Source organism: Astatotilapia calliptera, chromosome 12 (genome assembly GCF_900246225.1).
Source record: "Astatotilapia calliptera chromosome 12, fAstCal1.2, whole genome shotgun sequence".
Lineage (NCBI taxonomy): Eukaryota > Metazoa > Chordata > Actinopteri > Cichliformes > Cichlidae > Astatotilapia > Astatotilapia calliptera.
The window spans coordinates 3,660,202-3,676,543 of NC_039313.1; the positions used below are offsets into that span (position 1 = coordinate 3,660,202).

Below are 16,342 nucleotides of genomic sequence, written 5' to 3' on the forward strand. Positions count from 1 at the left end.
AAATATGTCTGTACTGAGACATACCTTCTGACCACAAGACGAGACACATCCTACTTTACTCTTCTTCGTCACTGTTTTTCCCTTGGAGTAAGCAGACAGCTGTTACCCAGACTCTGAATAAAAGCATTTGCTCAAAGCAGACTTAACACAAAGGCGTTTCTGGGGTAGACGGGAGGGGCAACCATCCTTAAGAATCCTAGCTGTAGCCCAACAGTCTTGGCGATACTGCTTTAAGAAAGGTCACAAATGTATCAAAGACTTCTAATGGGCTTAAAGGTTGGTCTTTATTTCTATGCATGACATACTGGGTGCATCAGGCATTTGAGGATGCTCCGTGGGGGCTAGAAAGCAAGAAGACCCATGTTGATTGTCTCCTAAATCACTGCAATCTCAGTCCAAAGAACAAGAACTTCACTGACTTTGCACAAATGGCTTTCACACTAATCTAGGCCACAGTGACATCTTCGGTGTTTCTTTATTTACAAAGTGATGAAATACTTTTACCCCTTTCCCCAACTTCTTTCTCAAGGTAATAACAGAGTGGTCACTCAAAGCGCTCGCACACAGCTGTAGACAGATTGACTTTACACAATAAAAAATAGCATTTCGATACAAAATGATACAGCAGTACACCTTTTTTGGGGGGAGGAAATGTAGAGCATTTCAAAAAATCGAGGTAGAAAATAAGCACACACTGCTCGACTGATGATATCGGACATGGGTTCGTACAAGTCACTGAGGAGATAAAAAGGAAATGTACTGAACTGGGGGGGGCACACATCCTGATTGAAAAGAGAGATAAAAACACTGTCAACAACCAGTGAGGAAAACGAGTCTTAAGAATGTGGAAATTCTAATTATTAAAGTGGAAACGTTTAGTTGCCTGGAGAAAAGTGAAAAGCTCCACAGTATCATGGTTTCTGTGCGATGCAGTGTCTGGGTTACCCATGAAACACCGCTGCCACCACTTCTGTTTTGATTAATGTATACAGTGGCATGTAAGAAAAATATGTTTCATGCAGACACAAAACAAACTACCTTCAAACACTGAGAAGTTCTCACTATGTTGTGTTAAATCAGCATTTTCCACCCCACTTTGTTCTACTTGGAATCACCAGATTTTAAACAACTGGGTGACATCTAGGGTGCTCAAAATAAATTCAGTCGGAGGACCAGCTTGAAGGCTCTGACTTTAGATGGCGTGATATAAGTTTCAGTCCTGTAATACGCCTCAAAGTGTTTACCTCCCGTTTGAAAAATAATCATCGGGGATTTGCGTGGATACACGATGAGAGGGAGATGCTCAGAAAGCCACGAAACAAACGTTATTTGTTATCAAACATCAATTTTGTTAATATACAGAAATCTGCTTGCCTTATGGTCTCTTTGAAAGAGAATGATTGATTGTGTTTATATGTCATTTCCTTTGTTACGGCATTATTCCATCATAAATCTGGAACAGGATGGAATTGTGGCATATGCACAAAAGCAGTGTCGACTTGAATAGTCCATCAAGTACGCTCTGTGATTTTCTTTCCAAAAATAGAATGACTGACTCACACACTGAAGTGATTGTGCTGTCTGCAGCGAGCCACTAACACTGACTTTTATCCCGTTAGGCCGTGTCTGTCTGCAGGCCGGCTGTTTATGTGTCGCCTTTTAAGCACCGAGTGTCCAAGAGCAGCGACTTTAACCATTCGGCCTTACACTTTGAGAGCTTCGTGTACACCCACGGCGGAAAGCCGACGGTTGATGTTGCGATAGCGACACCGGAGAAGGTCACGATAAGTGGAGCGCAGGTCTCGATTGAAGAAGGCGTAGATGAAGGGATTCATTAAGGAGTTGGCGTAACCTAACCACAGGAGCGTGCGCTCCAGCCAGATGGGCACACAGCTACATTCCACTCCGCAGATAAAGGGCCTGGCGGTGGACAGGATAAAGAAGGGCAGCCAGCACACGGCGAAGACGCCCACAATCACCCCCAGTGTCGTGGCCGCTTTTTGTTCCCGCTTGAAGATGGAGATGTTTCTGCGCTCGCGGGTCAGCAGGCGGGACAATGCGGCACACTCCTCTGCCACGCCGGGCGGCTTCAGGCCCTGCATTCGGAGAGCCTCGTTAGCCACTGTTTCGAGACGCTCGCGTCGTGAAAGGTTGGTGAAGCGGTGCTTGGCGCCGCTCTTGCGAGCTGCCCTGAAGATCTTGTAGTACATGACCAGCATGACCAGCATAGGGATATAAAAGGCCACAGCTGTGGAATAGATGGTGTAGCCAAAGTCTTGGCTAATGAGGCACACACCGGCTGTGTGGACGTTTTTGGCCCAGCCACAGAAAGGCGGCAGTGTGATGGATGCTGACACCAGCCAGACTCCCAGGATCATCTTGGCCATCAGCTGACCGTTCTGCCGGGCTGGGTAGGTGAGAGGTCGTGTGATCCCCAGATACCTGCGAGAAAAGGAGACAAATGAAGCATCATTAGCAAGTACTAAAAGCATTTGATGTCACATTGACATCTTGTTTTAAACTCCTCATCTAATATATTCTCTCTGTCATCTCAAAAACAAAATCTTATTATTCATTTATCATTTACAATCCACCCTTTTAGGCTTGTAGTGTGGTAGCATCAAAGAAACGTCCCCTCATTTCAAAGACAGACATCTGGATGAAAGGTCTTAAGCTCTGTCATTGCCCGGAGGGTTATTTGCTGCTTTTTCTTTGGCTCTTTGAGCTTGGTAAGTAGAGAACGAGCTATCAATCAAACAGGCAGCTCAGTGGTTTCAAATAGCAGCTGGAGGTGTCAGGGAAAAAAAATAAGGACAAAATGAGGTGTGAAAGGCTCGGATTTGTACAAAACTGGGAAAATAGCCACTATTCACACAAAATGATAAATCTGTGTGTACGACACTGCATGTTTTGGCGGCACGCCCGCAGCACTCATCAGCACCAGATGCGTCATTGATGAAAACTCTATATTCCACTCTCCGGGCTATTTATCTGATTTCTGCTTTGCTGTTAATTCTAACATAAAAAAACTTGGTAAGGATCGCTGTGATTCACTGTCAAATTACATTCAGTGCTTTTCGACTTGGGTCTTTACTCTATTGACAGGTTTTTAAAAGTTCAGCTTGTCAGGTGTAGCTTTAAAATATGACTTCATCTTTAAACATTTTCTCCAGTGTTTGTACAGCTTAGTATTATGCTAGTCACAAATATTACAGAGCTCGCTGCCATCTGCAGCTCATTTTCTGTTACCTTCAGATTAAGTATGGACATTAACAAACTTGGCTGTCAAATAACATTATAACACTCCTCAGAAATCATTTCTAGTGCGTTTTTAAGAGATGCTGGTTGTAGACACATCTGAGTGAAGGTATACAAAATGTCAAAATGCTCTCTAGTCCAGCACCTCTGATGCACACTGGTGCCTATTAACTAGTGCCAACACATAATGCAAGTGGTATTGATCTAAATCAGAATGACTCTGAATGGACACCAGGGCTACAACTAGCGCTTTGCTAGGAGCGCTTTATTATATCCTTTCCTCACCACCAACACACACACACACAGACATCTAACCCAGATCAGATTTTTTTTAATCGGCTTTAAATAGCCTCACACGCCTCGTATCAGAACTGCCACGCTGAATGAAACATCAGTCGTTTATCTGAGACAGGTGTCATTATGTTGTCGCCCATGGCAGGTCTTGTGGGCTGACGGTGGTAGAAAATACTGCGACACTAAAGAAAGAAAGAAAAAGATACAGCTACAACTGGTAGTTGCGTTGGTGAAGGTTACTTTTGTCATTGGTTACACGAGACAGTAACTTTTCAGTTTCCATGTAAACTGTGTGCCGCGCACCATCACACTGTCAGACTCCAAGATCCTTCAGCTCAGGTTGTCCGTCCTCAGTGGACGTTATATAACAACTACTTTGTGTTCATTCTTCTAATCCCTCCACTAATCTGAGTAGTTTACACCCCTCACTTAAAATGTACTTAAGTTTCACAGGGGAGACTAAACACACAGACAACAATGTCAAATAAATATGAAACAGAGCCAAGATGAGTACGTGCCATGCTTCTACGGAATTCATAATAGATACGCAGTAATGCAACACTCCTCTCTGAATCCATTACTCAGTAATGAAGATGGTAATGGTAAATGGCCTGTATTTATATAGCGCCTTACTAGTCCCTAAGGACCCCAAAGCGCTTTACATATCCAGTCATCCACCCATTCACACACACATTCACGCACTGGTGTTTGTAGTGCTTATTTGGGGGGATATTTGTTTGTCAGTGGAGGGTGGAGGGCAGTTCTCTGCCACCATGACTCATCTTCAGACCTTTAGAAGGCAGAGCTGTTTCCAGGCACACTCTCATTGGACACACAATCCTCTCATCGTCCTTCTGGAGACAAATGACTGCCGGTTTGGCTAAGAGAGCACGCATTTTGACACTTCATTACACTGCTTCTTGCATATCTTGCAGCAGGATGTGCTGATGCAAACATCTGTGGGTTTAATCATTCTTATTTTTGCATTCTAAAAATTGAACTTTACTAACCCTGGAGAGGCAGGGTAACAAGAAACAATAACAACGGCAAAAAACATGTACGTGTAGTTCCCTTTGCCGCGTACAACGTAACAGTGATAGGTTAATATGGCAGAAACATGCATTCAGCTCAGAGATAAAAGTATACTGTTCTTTCTCCCTCTCTCCACTAACTCCTGTGTTCACCAGCTGAACACAGTTAGTCCCCAGCACTGACACGCTGCCACATTATGAGCACTGTCAGAGTGAGACAAAAAACATAAGTGCGCCACAGAACTGAGCTGAGAAACCAAGCAGCATCGCTACAAGGGATGTCTCCCACATTACACACAGTCACTTAATCCAATGTTGATATTAAAATACAGAACTTTTATTTTCATACACAGGGATGTGCAAAAGTGTTGAACCAAGGACCCAGACTTTCATTTTTATTTTTATTTTTTTGCAAGCTTCCTGGTGTTCTTTCAAAGTTTTTTCTTTAGACATTGGCTTCTTTTTAACAAATTTACAGTCAATATAGTGGAATTTTTTTTTTTATTATTAAGCTACTTAACATTGACCTGTCACTCATTCAAGCGTCAAAAAGTTACCTAACTAAAGGGATAAACCTGTGTTGTCTCTAGACAGACAAGAACCAAATAGCATTTTATGCAACCGGTTACTAGCAGTCTGTCTTAAAAATATATCATATGTTCTCGTTTCTTTAGCTGAATCTATAAAAAATGCAAAAGACAGACATAGTTTGACAGGCACAAAATTGTATTTTTGCACCAGCAAGGTGATTCCCAATGAGCTATTATCAAAAAACCTGGTATATCTCACCATGGTGTGCAGTTTTTCTCAATAAACTGGATAGATGGAGGGCCTATAAAACTATCTACAGTAGATGAACAGTATCTGAAAGTCATGTCTTCAAGAAATAGGAAAAAACCCAGCAAAGATCATCCACATTCATTGGACTGTGTTGAAGAAAAACGGTGGTCATAGCAAATATTGACTTTCAAGTTAGAATTGAACTGTATTTCCAGTTATTTAAAAGGGTTCTTATATGGTGCTTTTTCTACTCAAGCTTTCAATGCACTTTGTACAACATGTCTCATTCATGCTTTTTACTTCATATAAGTGTTTTCTAAAAAAACATTCACAGTCCAATCTTGAACTCCAGGTTCAAGATCTCGCCCAAAGAAAACTGGAGCAGCCAGACTTCGAACCACCAAGCTTCTGATTAAACGATGACCTGCTTTACCTCCCAAGCAACAGCCTCTCCATTTGCATGTTATAAGTAAATTGCTGCATCTATTTCCTGTTTATAGGAAAACATAAACAAGAGGTGGCTCAAGACTTACGCATTGCTGGACCATCTGCAAGTCTGAATAGAAATCTAGAGCATTTTTCAAAATGCATACCATATTTGAACCTTGCAATATGATGAAAGCGCAAGCTAAATACACAGTGGCAGTGGATTATAATCACCTCCTATACAGTGTGACCTGAACACAGTCAGTGATGTTTAAATTATTTTTTTATTCACATCTCTGGTAGATACAGCGGCCCTCAGGAATTACCTGTCCATAGGTAACCAGAATGTCCAAGCTAATGGAGAATTCCATTACCTCCACTAGGCTACCCCATAGAGCACAATATAGTGTGCTATTTTCTGCTCTGAAACACTGTAACTGGCCCTCTTGTGCAACAGTCGTCAGTCATCTCCAGGAGAGCCTCACAAACCTTTTACTTCTGAGAGGGGAAACATGGTGAAATATTTATCCAAGCCATTGGCTGAGAGACAGGGTGGTAAATTTGGAGCTCTGTGTCTGTCAGAATACCTTTTTTCCCACAGAAACTTTCCACTGAAGTCCCTTCACTAAGCCATTTATAATTCTTATATCAAGCACAAATGTGCAGGGAGGGGGTCAACATGAGTTTAAAAATTTTAAGTGTTGCCCGTTTTTGGAAGATCTCTGAATTCATCTGCGTGTGATTTAAGCGAGCGGACAGAGAGGTGCAAACGTCACCTGAAATCAAACCGTTTTTTGAGAAATGCAGCTTCATTGCTTTATGAGTATTGGCCGCTTTCACGCTTGGTTTGATTTATCTAAAGTGAACGAGAGTGCTGAAAATGGGAAGATCTCAGAAAACACAGTTCAGTGTTCACTCGAGTGTCAGCTGTGTGCAAGATATACCGTAGAAAAGCTTGTTTGCTTATTGATTTGTTAAGTACACCGTGTTGTAATAAAGGTATTATGAGCTGGACTAGCTCTAAACAAATGTAAGGTTTGACCTCTGGATATGATAATTAAAAAATAAAATAAAGAGTACAGTTGTTCAACACATGCATTTATTTATTCTGAGCTTTCTTCAGCTGAAGCACAATGGATGTGTTCAGTGAGAGCTCTGGAACATTTCTCCGACATCTGACAACGAGTCAAGTCCTCAAGGAGCGCTTCAGCTCTATTTGAGGAAGCACCATAAGACAGAAATTGAGCTGCTTTTCTTCTGACAGAGCACGACGTGAATTTTCAACAAGAAAGCAAAGGAGCAGCTTCGTCTTTTTCCGGGTTTTACACACAATTAAGCATTTTTGTTCTAACACACTTATACCTGTTTAGGTCAGGTTCTGTTCTCTTGCCTGATTTCTGCTCGTGGTGAGGTGAGAATGAGTGAGTAAAATAATAATAGAGCTGTTTCTTTAATCACATTTAGACTCTTACATAAGCTAAACTGAGTCATCCCTGGACAGACACAATTCTTCCCTCAGATTTGTGTATTACCTCCAGCCAGTCTGTGAATAACTATTATTTTATTTCAGCCAATGTGTCGAGGAGGGAATTGCTACTTAAGGCAAGGATTTTTTTTTAAGAGAAAAAAAAGTTGATAAGCCAAATTTATGCAAACTTTATAGTTACTGACAACAAACATAACACCTTAATTTTCCTTTTCTTAAACTGATAAGACAAAAAAGTGTTGAGGGGGTGACTGCAGTTTTGTTTTGTGTTTTTGCATTTCACACACACACAACATGGCAATGCTGGACCGAAGCTTTAGTCCAACCTGAAACATTTAGACAACTTTTGCACATTAATAGTTTCTTTGCGACCACAACATTTTGACAATAATCTACATTTTGATCTTATCCTGCAAGTTTCTATTTTACCTGTCAAGCTAACACTTTGCAATCTTCAAGGTGCTGGAAACATTCCTCAGAGGGTGTTTTTCCATAATAACATGATTGCATCTCACAGTTCATCCACATCCATGATGTGAACCTCTACTGCATGCCAAAGGTGCTGTGCTGGATTGGTGACAGTGGAGGCCATTTGAGTGAACTCACTGCCATATTCAAGATGATCTGAACTCTGTAACATGGTGCGTTATCCTCATGGAAGCAGCCATCAGGAGCTGGGCCCACTGTGATCTTAAAGAGATGGATGTGGGACTGAAACCATGCTCAGTTGGTAAAGTAAAGTACATCCCTCACACTATTATACCATCACCACCAGCCTGAACTGTTGATATAATTCGGACCCCATCTCAGTGTTGACTCAACAGACCAGGCACTGTTTTACCAGTCTTTGTTTTTTTTGTCCAGTTTTGGTGAGCCTGTGTTGTAGCTTATCCTTAGCTGACAGGAGCAGCACCCAATGTGGTCTTCCAGCCCATTCTCACTCTCGAGTAACATCCCAACGATGTTTCACGTCCCGCGGTGTTCCTGAGGAACGCGAAAGGTGACCTTTTGCGTTCTTATGCTACACGCCGGGTTATTGGTGAAATCCAGTAGAATGATGGTCCCGCGGTAATACACATTCCAGCCATGTATTCCAGCCCTAACCATAACCTTATCCCTAACCATAACCTTATCCCTAGCGTTAACCAGCAATTTAATGACGTTAAATAGTTTTCCAAAGTGATTTAAGTAAAATGAACGAACATGTGTAGATTGATTCCAAACGGTTCTCATGTTTCCTCATTTTTCTGATCTCGTCATTTATGGACATGTTGGGCGCCCAGAAGCATAATATTTTGACGGTTTGTCACCTAGCGTAAAATATTACGCTTTGGGAGTGAGAACGTGTTGGCTCTTCTGTTGCTGTAGCCTAGATTCAACATGTTGTGCATTCAGAGATGCTCTTCTGCATTCCTCTTCTGCATTGTAACAAGTGGTCATTTGAGTTGTTGTTGCCTTTCTATCAGCTTGAAGCAGTCTGACCACTCTGGCAACAACAACGCATTTTATCCCTGAGAACTTTTTCTTGCTGGTTAGTTTTTCTTTTGTGGACCATTCTCTGTGAACCCTAGAGATAATGTGGGAAAATCTCACCAGATCAGCAGGTTCTGAAATACTCGAACCAGCCCATCTGGCACCAACAACCATGCCATGTTCAGAGTCACTTAAATCACCTTTCTTCCCCATTCTAATGCTCAGTTTGAACTCAGCAGGTCCTCTTGACCAAGTCTAGATGCCTAAATGCATCAAGTTGCTAGTAGGTATCTGTGATATTTGTGTTAAGGGGCAATTGAACAGGTGTACCTAATAAAGTGGTCAGTGAGTCTATATAACTTCTTTTAATCTGACTGAATGTTAAACTTATACCCCTCTAGCGTTCATTTTTTTCTCCAGTTCAGCTGCATTAAAAGGTGTATACCATGGTAGCCACACTGACCCATGTTATAATATTGCAACAGCTGCAATCAAACTGTTACTCACATGTGTATACGGTACCACCCATGTCCAGACTTGTGACTGAGATTAACAGAAATTGATTACTACTGTATTGTCCTGTAAGCACTTAACTATCCATGTGGCACCACGGGGAAATGTGGGCATGCTGAACACAGCTCAAGGACAGATCTGAGACAAAAGTTATCTATAATCCTTCTCAACATTCTCAACCTGCTTTGGGGTCCCAAAACAATCCTGGTTTTCAGTGCTCACCAATAACATCCCTGACCCTTTAAAATCTGTTGGATTTGTTCTATTTTGTTAATTATGTAGCAATGAAAACCATTTTCTATTGTTGACCTATTTACAGAGTCACCCTGTATACTTACAAGACACACCTAGCTTCACAAAGCACTTCCCCTCATCAGACTTTAAATCCTTTATGTCTGTTTTACTTCCTCCTAATTGTTGTAAACCCTCTGGGTGGATATTTTATGGCCTTTCCTACACAACTCACCACCTGTCACTATTGGAGGTTTAAGGGCTCTCACGGCAATAGGGATGATGGGCAGCTATTAGTGCCACAGTGATAAATGAAATCCACTTCCAACAGTCATTGTGTCCATCCCAGTCAGAGCTGGGTGTCCTTGGACAACAAAGGAAAAACAGCAGAGAACAGAAGAGAGCTGAGCGGGGCAGATAATAGGGTACAGGAATAAAGGAGAATTAAAAAGCTGGGCAAAAAAAATCTGGAACACAAAAGCATTGAGTTAAACCAGAACGGTGACCAAAACAAAACAGCTGGGATTAAAGTATCTGAGGAAAGTGCACCAATGAGACTCAAGGGTGGAATATATGCATCCCAACTAAAGTTTTTACTGGTGTTCCAGCTAGCCTCAGTCAAAGTCAGTTTGATGATCTTCCCTTTATAATGAGGGCGTGAGAGTCAGTGACCATACAAAAATGTGGATAATGTAGGAGGCACTGCATGGCCCCTAAATCCAACATCAGTGTTGCTCTACATGCAGAAACACGTGGCAACAAAACATACATAAAACTAAAGTACGGAAAAGTAACTTCTTCAAAGTCCTTCAGAGCAAAATGTTGCAAATTTCTAGTCCAGCGGACCTGCTTGGGTAAAATTTAAAAAATAAACGAATAAAAGTCAGACTGTTTCGACTAATTCACCAACACCTGCCGATAGGGCTACATAACAAATAACCAACAAGCTCCACTTCCTTTTGTGTTTTTTTTTTCTAAAGCGCCATTTTCAAGGTCAATAATACCATTTATGTCTTTCCTCGTGTGTCTCTCACTGCTGCTGCTCCTGTTATGTCACGTCATTTGATTTAAACCACTGCTGCCACCTTTTTCTGTTGCCGCTGATGTTGTTGCTGTCTGCTATTTCTGGTCAGCGCTGCATGACAAGCACTAACGCACCACTTACATCATGCCTTTATCTATACTGTTACATTACTCTACTGCCATAGTGCAGTATTTGCAGTTTATTTGAACCAAGCAATTTCCATCACACACATTATTTAACACTGTTCTGTTTCCGGCATGCTCCTCCGACTCTTTGTCCCATCAGACCCCGACAACATCATACGACTCCGACCTCCTGCCAGTGTTTCTGATCTCTTCTTCCTGACAATGGAGCCCCAAGAGGACTTTATTCTGCTCTTCTGCTCCTCGAGCTAGTTCCCAAGCACTAACTCACATCTTTCTGTGCATCATGGCTTGTTGGTCAATCTATCACACACTAGACATTTTATGTGTGGCTCAGTTATTTCTATTGCTGGTTGTTTGGCTGTTGGGTAAAGAAGCTGATTTGAAAAAAAAATACAAATAGCTTCTTTTCTTTTTTTTTTTGAACAACACACAGCACAGGTTTTTCACTATATGGAAAAAAGTGGGCCAGACCTCTTAATCTTTGATATCAGGTGTTTTCACAAAGTTGAAGAATTTAGGGGGCTTCGCAGCCGAGTGTGAAGCAGTGGGAATGAGAATCAGCACCTCCGAAGGGTGGCTGGACTCTCCCTTAGAGATGAGGTGAGAAGTTCAGCCATCTGGGAGGGGCTCAGAGTAGAGCTGCTGGTCCACATCGAAAGGAGCCATTTTAGGTGATTTAGGTGCTTATCTGCCCCAGATAAGCGGAAGAAGATGGATGGATGGATGGAAGAGTTTAGGGACCACAGCAACCATAGCTAATAGATGCTAGCTGACCGCTGACGTAGTTAGCAGCCTATTAGCTGTTTAACAACATTTGGGTGTTAGCAGCTAATAAGCTTACCTTTGCAGCAATGTTTTAGTTATTGCTGTTTTGTTAATACCATGGCAATTGCATTTTAACAGCTCAGAAGCAATTTAGTGATTACTTTGTTGCCTGGCGTTAGAACTTCACAATCGAGGTATTTGTTATGACATTACCTTCTGATCCTTGTGCTTGCTCTCCAAGCGATGCTGTTAAGTGACTTGCTTTGCAGTCTCATAAATTTTTGGTTCAGATCATATGTCTTTGTTCTGTTTTTAATTAATATTCATGTAACAGAGGAAAACTGGTCTCAATTTGTTTCAGCTGCACAGCCTCACCTATAAATAACTATTATGTAAGTAAAAAATAATGAGGTTAAGACAGAATTTATGTATGCATGGAGCCTTTTGATTTGGACCAGCACTGTTAGGAAGCTCCTCAGTCCACAAAAACTTTTTCTCAGTTACCTGAATGTTGTGTATTTTTGTTAGAAATGAGACCATTCTCTCTTCTCTGTCACATTAGTAAATCGCTCCATCTTGTCACACAATCTACTTTTCCTTCCTGAATGGATTTATGCCTGCTTGTTATGCATTTAGCCATTTTCTGCTCCCTGTCAATTATTTAATGGAGTTCCTTTATGGTGGCAGCCATGGCGACCTGATTTGTAATGCAGCTACAAAGCCTCTAGAGGCTTTTGGCTCTCCAAAGGAAATTACATTTGTACATGCGCATGCTTGCCATTGTGCTGCGCTTACTGGCCACCTAAATATACACTTTCAGCTGTGTGTAGCATCTCACTAATAGTCTCAAATGCGAGCTCCCAAAATGTTACGTTAAATATTAAAGAGTGTACTCATTTTCTCTTCATTATTATACAACGAGTGAAGTCTGGTACTGGAAGGTGAATAAGTATGTGCCAGCAAATCCGTCTTCCTTTCCATTTTTTTCCCTGTCATGATGATGAGAGAGAGCCAGGGTGAAGAGCCCCTCCATCTTTGTCACCTTCCCTTTGGTTCTGTCGCTCTCGCTCTCAAAGGACACCTTGAAAACTAAATAAGCTTAAAGGAAGTCTCAGATGTGGGGGAGGAATCCAAGTCTCCACTTCTTCCCGTTTTTCTTCTGACCTTTGAGAAAAAATGTTAAGCAATTTTAGTTACCAAGGATACCACAGACAGCTCCTCTTTTGAACCGACTCACTTTTTTCCAATTTGGCATCTAGCCAGCAGTTGGTATAGCTGAAGTAGCTGCGCGCCCCATTATACGCCATCATTTCATGCCTCTGCAAATGGAAAAGGACAGTGAGGAGGAGCTGTAGCCAACTTGTTCCAGAGTCACAACACTACCATGCAACATAAAGGCAACTGTTGAGTGCTGTTCTTTTTTCAATCTCTTATCCTTTTACTGACCTTTTATTTTGGGCAGATGAAAATATCAGAGATATTAAAAAGCTCGGCTAAGAGCAAGAGGATATATTTAAAGGCTAAAACCCATGTGAGGGCAAAACAAGGCATCGTAAAGTTGTTGTAAAAATAAAGTAGTATATATATATATATATATATATATATATATACACACACACACACTTCTGAACAAACCAGAAGACATCTGGAACAATGTCCTCTGGACAGACAAGAGCGAATCCAAATCAGCGTTTGGCCACAATGCAAAGTGCTACATTTGGCGAAGACTAAACACAAGAAACCAGCACAAATACGTCACACCAGCTGTCCGCATGTTGGTGCAGGGGTGATGATTTGAGCTTGTTTTGCAGATATTGGATCTGGGCACTTTGCAGTAATCGAGTCAAACATGAACCCCTCTGTATGTCAGGCCATCTGTCTGACAGCTGAAGCTTGGACTAAACTGGGTCATGCAACAAGACAATGATCACAAGCACAGCAGCAAATAAACAGCAGAATGACTGAAAAAGAAAGAATCACTGTGCTGGCCCAGTCAAAGTGCAGACCTCAACCTGATTGAAATGTTGCGGTGGGACCTCAAGAGGTCTGTCCATAAATGAATGTCTGCAAACCTCACCTGAAACAGCATTGTAAAGAAGAGTGGGCCAAAGTCTTCCACAACAATGTGAGACACTGATAAAGTAAAAACATTTACTTCACGTTTTTGCTGCTAAAAGTGGTTCTACACGTTATTGAATCATGGGCAGTGCTCAGTTTTTCACACACTGCATTTTCCTTTTGGCTTCATTTCTGTTGTAGCAGTGGTATAGTGCAGTATGTCATATATTGTTGTGTATCTGAGGTTGTATTTAAATAAGGTTACAACCTGGTAAATGATTCTATTTCCTGATATGTAAAACTTCAGAACTGACAGCGTCAGTTTACCATCACTGTACCAAATCAAACTATATTAAAAAAAACCACCCAGCACGCCCCTGCGGGCGGTTTATCCTTCAAGCTCGGGTCCTCTACCAGAGGCCTGGGAGCTTGAGGGTCCTGCGCAGTATCTTAGCTGTTCCCAGGACTGCGCTCTTCTGGACAGAGATCTCCGATGTTATTCCCGGGATCTGCTGGAGCCACTCGCCTAGCCTGGGAGTCACCGCACCTAGTGCTCCGATTACCACGGGGACCACCGTCACCTTCACCCTCCACATCCTCTCGAGCTCTTCTCTGAGCCCTTGGTATTTCTCCAGCTTCTCGTGTTCCTTCTTCCTGATATTGCTGTCATTCGGAACCGCTACATCGATCACTACGGCCGTCTTCTTCTGTTTGTCTACCACCACTATGTCCGGTTGGTTAGCCACCACCATTTTGTCCGTCTGTATCTGGAAGTCCCACAGGATCTTAGCTCGGTCATTCTCCACCACCCTTGGGGGCATCTCCCATTTTGACCTCGGGACTTCCAGATTGTACTCGGCACAGATGTTCCTGTACACTATGCCGGCCACTTGGTTATGGCGTTCCATGTATGCCTTGCCTGCTAGCATCTTGCACCCTGCTGTTATGTGCTGGATTGTCTCTGGGGCATCTTTACACAGCCTGCACCTGGGGTCTTGCCTGGTGTGATAGACCCCAGCCTCTATGGATCTTGTACTCAGAGCTTGTTCTTGTGCTGCCATGATTAGTGCCTCTGTGCTGTCTTTCAGTCCAGCTTTGTCCAGCCACTGGTAGGATTTCTGGATATCAGCCACCTCCTCTATCTGCCGGTGGTACATACCGTGCAGGGGCCTGTCCTTCCATGATGGTTCCTCGTCTCCCTCCTCTTTCTTGGGTTTCTGCTGCCTGAGGTATTCACTGAGCACTCGGTCAGTTGGGGCCATCTTCCCAATGTATTCTTGGATGTTCGTTGTCTCATCCTGGACTGTGCTGCTGACACTCACCAGTCCCCGGCCCCCTTCCTTCCGCTTAGCGTACAGCCTCAGGGTGCTGGACTTGGGGTGAAACCCTCCATGCATGGTAAGGAGCTTTCTTGTCTTTATGTCAGTGGCTTCTATCTCCTCCTTTGGCCAGCCTATTACCCCAGCAGGGTACCTGATCACGGGCAGGGCGTACGTGTTGATGGCCCGGATCTTGTTCTTACCATTCAGCTGACTCCTCAGGACTTGCCTGACCCTCTGCAGGTACTTGGTGGTTGCAGCTTTTCTAGCGGCCTCTTCATGGTTCCCATTCGCCTGCGGGATCCCCAAGTACTTGTAACTGTCCTCTATGTCTGCAATGTTGCCGTCTGGTAGTTCAATCCCCTCAGTTCTGACTACCTTCCCTCTCTTTGTTACCATCCGACTACACTTCTCCAGTCCGAACGACATTCCAATGTCATTGCTGTATAGCCTGGTAGTGTGGATCAGTGAATCGATGTCTCGTTCACTCTTGGCATACAGCTTGATGTCATCCATGTACAGGAGGTGGCTGACAACTGCTCCGTTCCGTAGTCGGTATCCGTAGCCAGTCTTGTTAATGATCTCACTGAGGGGGTTCAGGCCTATGCAGAACAGCAGTGGGGACAGAGCGTCTCCTTGGTAGATCCCGCACTTGATGGTGACTTGTGCTATGGGCTTGGAGTTGGCCTCTAGTGTTGTACGCCACATCCCCATTGAGTTCCTGATGAAGGCTCTTAGGGTCCCATTGATCTTGTACAATTCTAGGGATTCCAGTATCCAGCTGTGGGGCATTGAGTCATAGGCCTTCTTGTAATCAATCCAGGCAGTGCACAGGTTGGTCAGTCTGGTCTTGCAGTCTATATATATATATATATATATATATATATATATATATATATATATATATATATATATATATATATATATATATATATATATATATAGTAAGCTATATAACGTCTTTTATATGTATTTTCTGCAGTCCTGTGTTGTTATTGTTCCTTTGTATGACCTTGCTGTTAAAAGGAGCTATACAAGTACATTCACTAAAGGCTTCTCCCTTTATTTTTATCTATATAGAACAATAGCTCATCTGTGTGCTTTCAAACATGAAGCATGATTGGTAAAGAAAAAATGTGCAGGTGTTCTCTTTTTTTTAGACTCTTATGTGCAAACGTTGCTCATTTATTCATGTGATCATCTTCTCATCCCAATCAGGAGCACAGGAGATCTGAGGGGCGATTGTAATCTTTTAAATGATTCGGTGCCTCTACAGCATGTCTTCTATCTAGTTGGATTTGTCACTTTAATTGGAAAATCTCTTGAAGTATAAATCAATTAAGCTGTATTCTATACAGAAAGATTTTGATCAAATAAATGACAAAAGTATGTTCAGCCAGAGGTAATGACATAAGCAAAGATAGGACATGAGTTCAGCAAGATTGATATTAATAATTTCCAGCAGAAGAAAGCAATGAATTAAATTTGATTTTGTACTGGATGACACACATCAGAACATCAAACTTGGAGGTCAAATT

The 16,342-nt window shown here is 42.4% G+C and overlaps 1 protein-coding gene across 1 annotated transcript in view; it reads right to left on the minus strand.

The window, feature by feature from the left end:
• Nucleotides 1-265: 265 nt before the first annotated feature.
• The window catches only part of htr7c (5-hydroxytryptamine (serotonin) receptor 7c), a 33,094-nt gene continuing 17,017 nt past the window's right edge, over nucleotides 266-16,342 (minus strand). Inside the window, exon 2 of the mRNA XM_026188647.1 lies at nucleotides 266-2,442. Coding sequence (XP_026044432.1) covers nucleotides 1,704-2,442 — 739 coding nt within the window. The 3' untranslated portion in view covers nucleotides 266-1,703. The remainder of the gene's footprint in view (nucleotides 2,443-16,342) is intronic.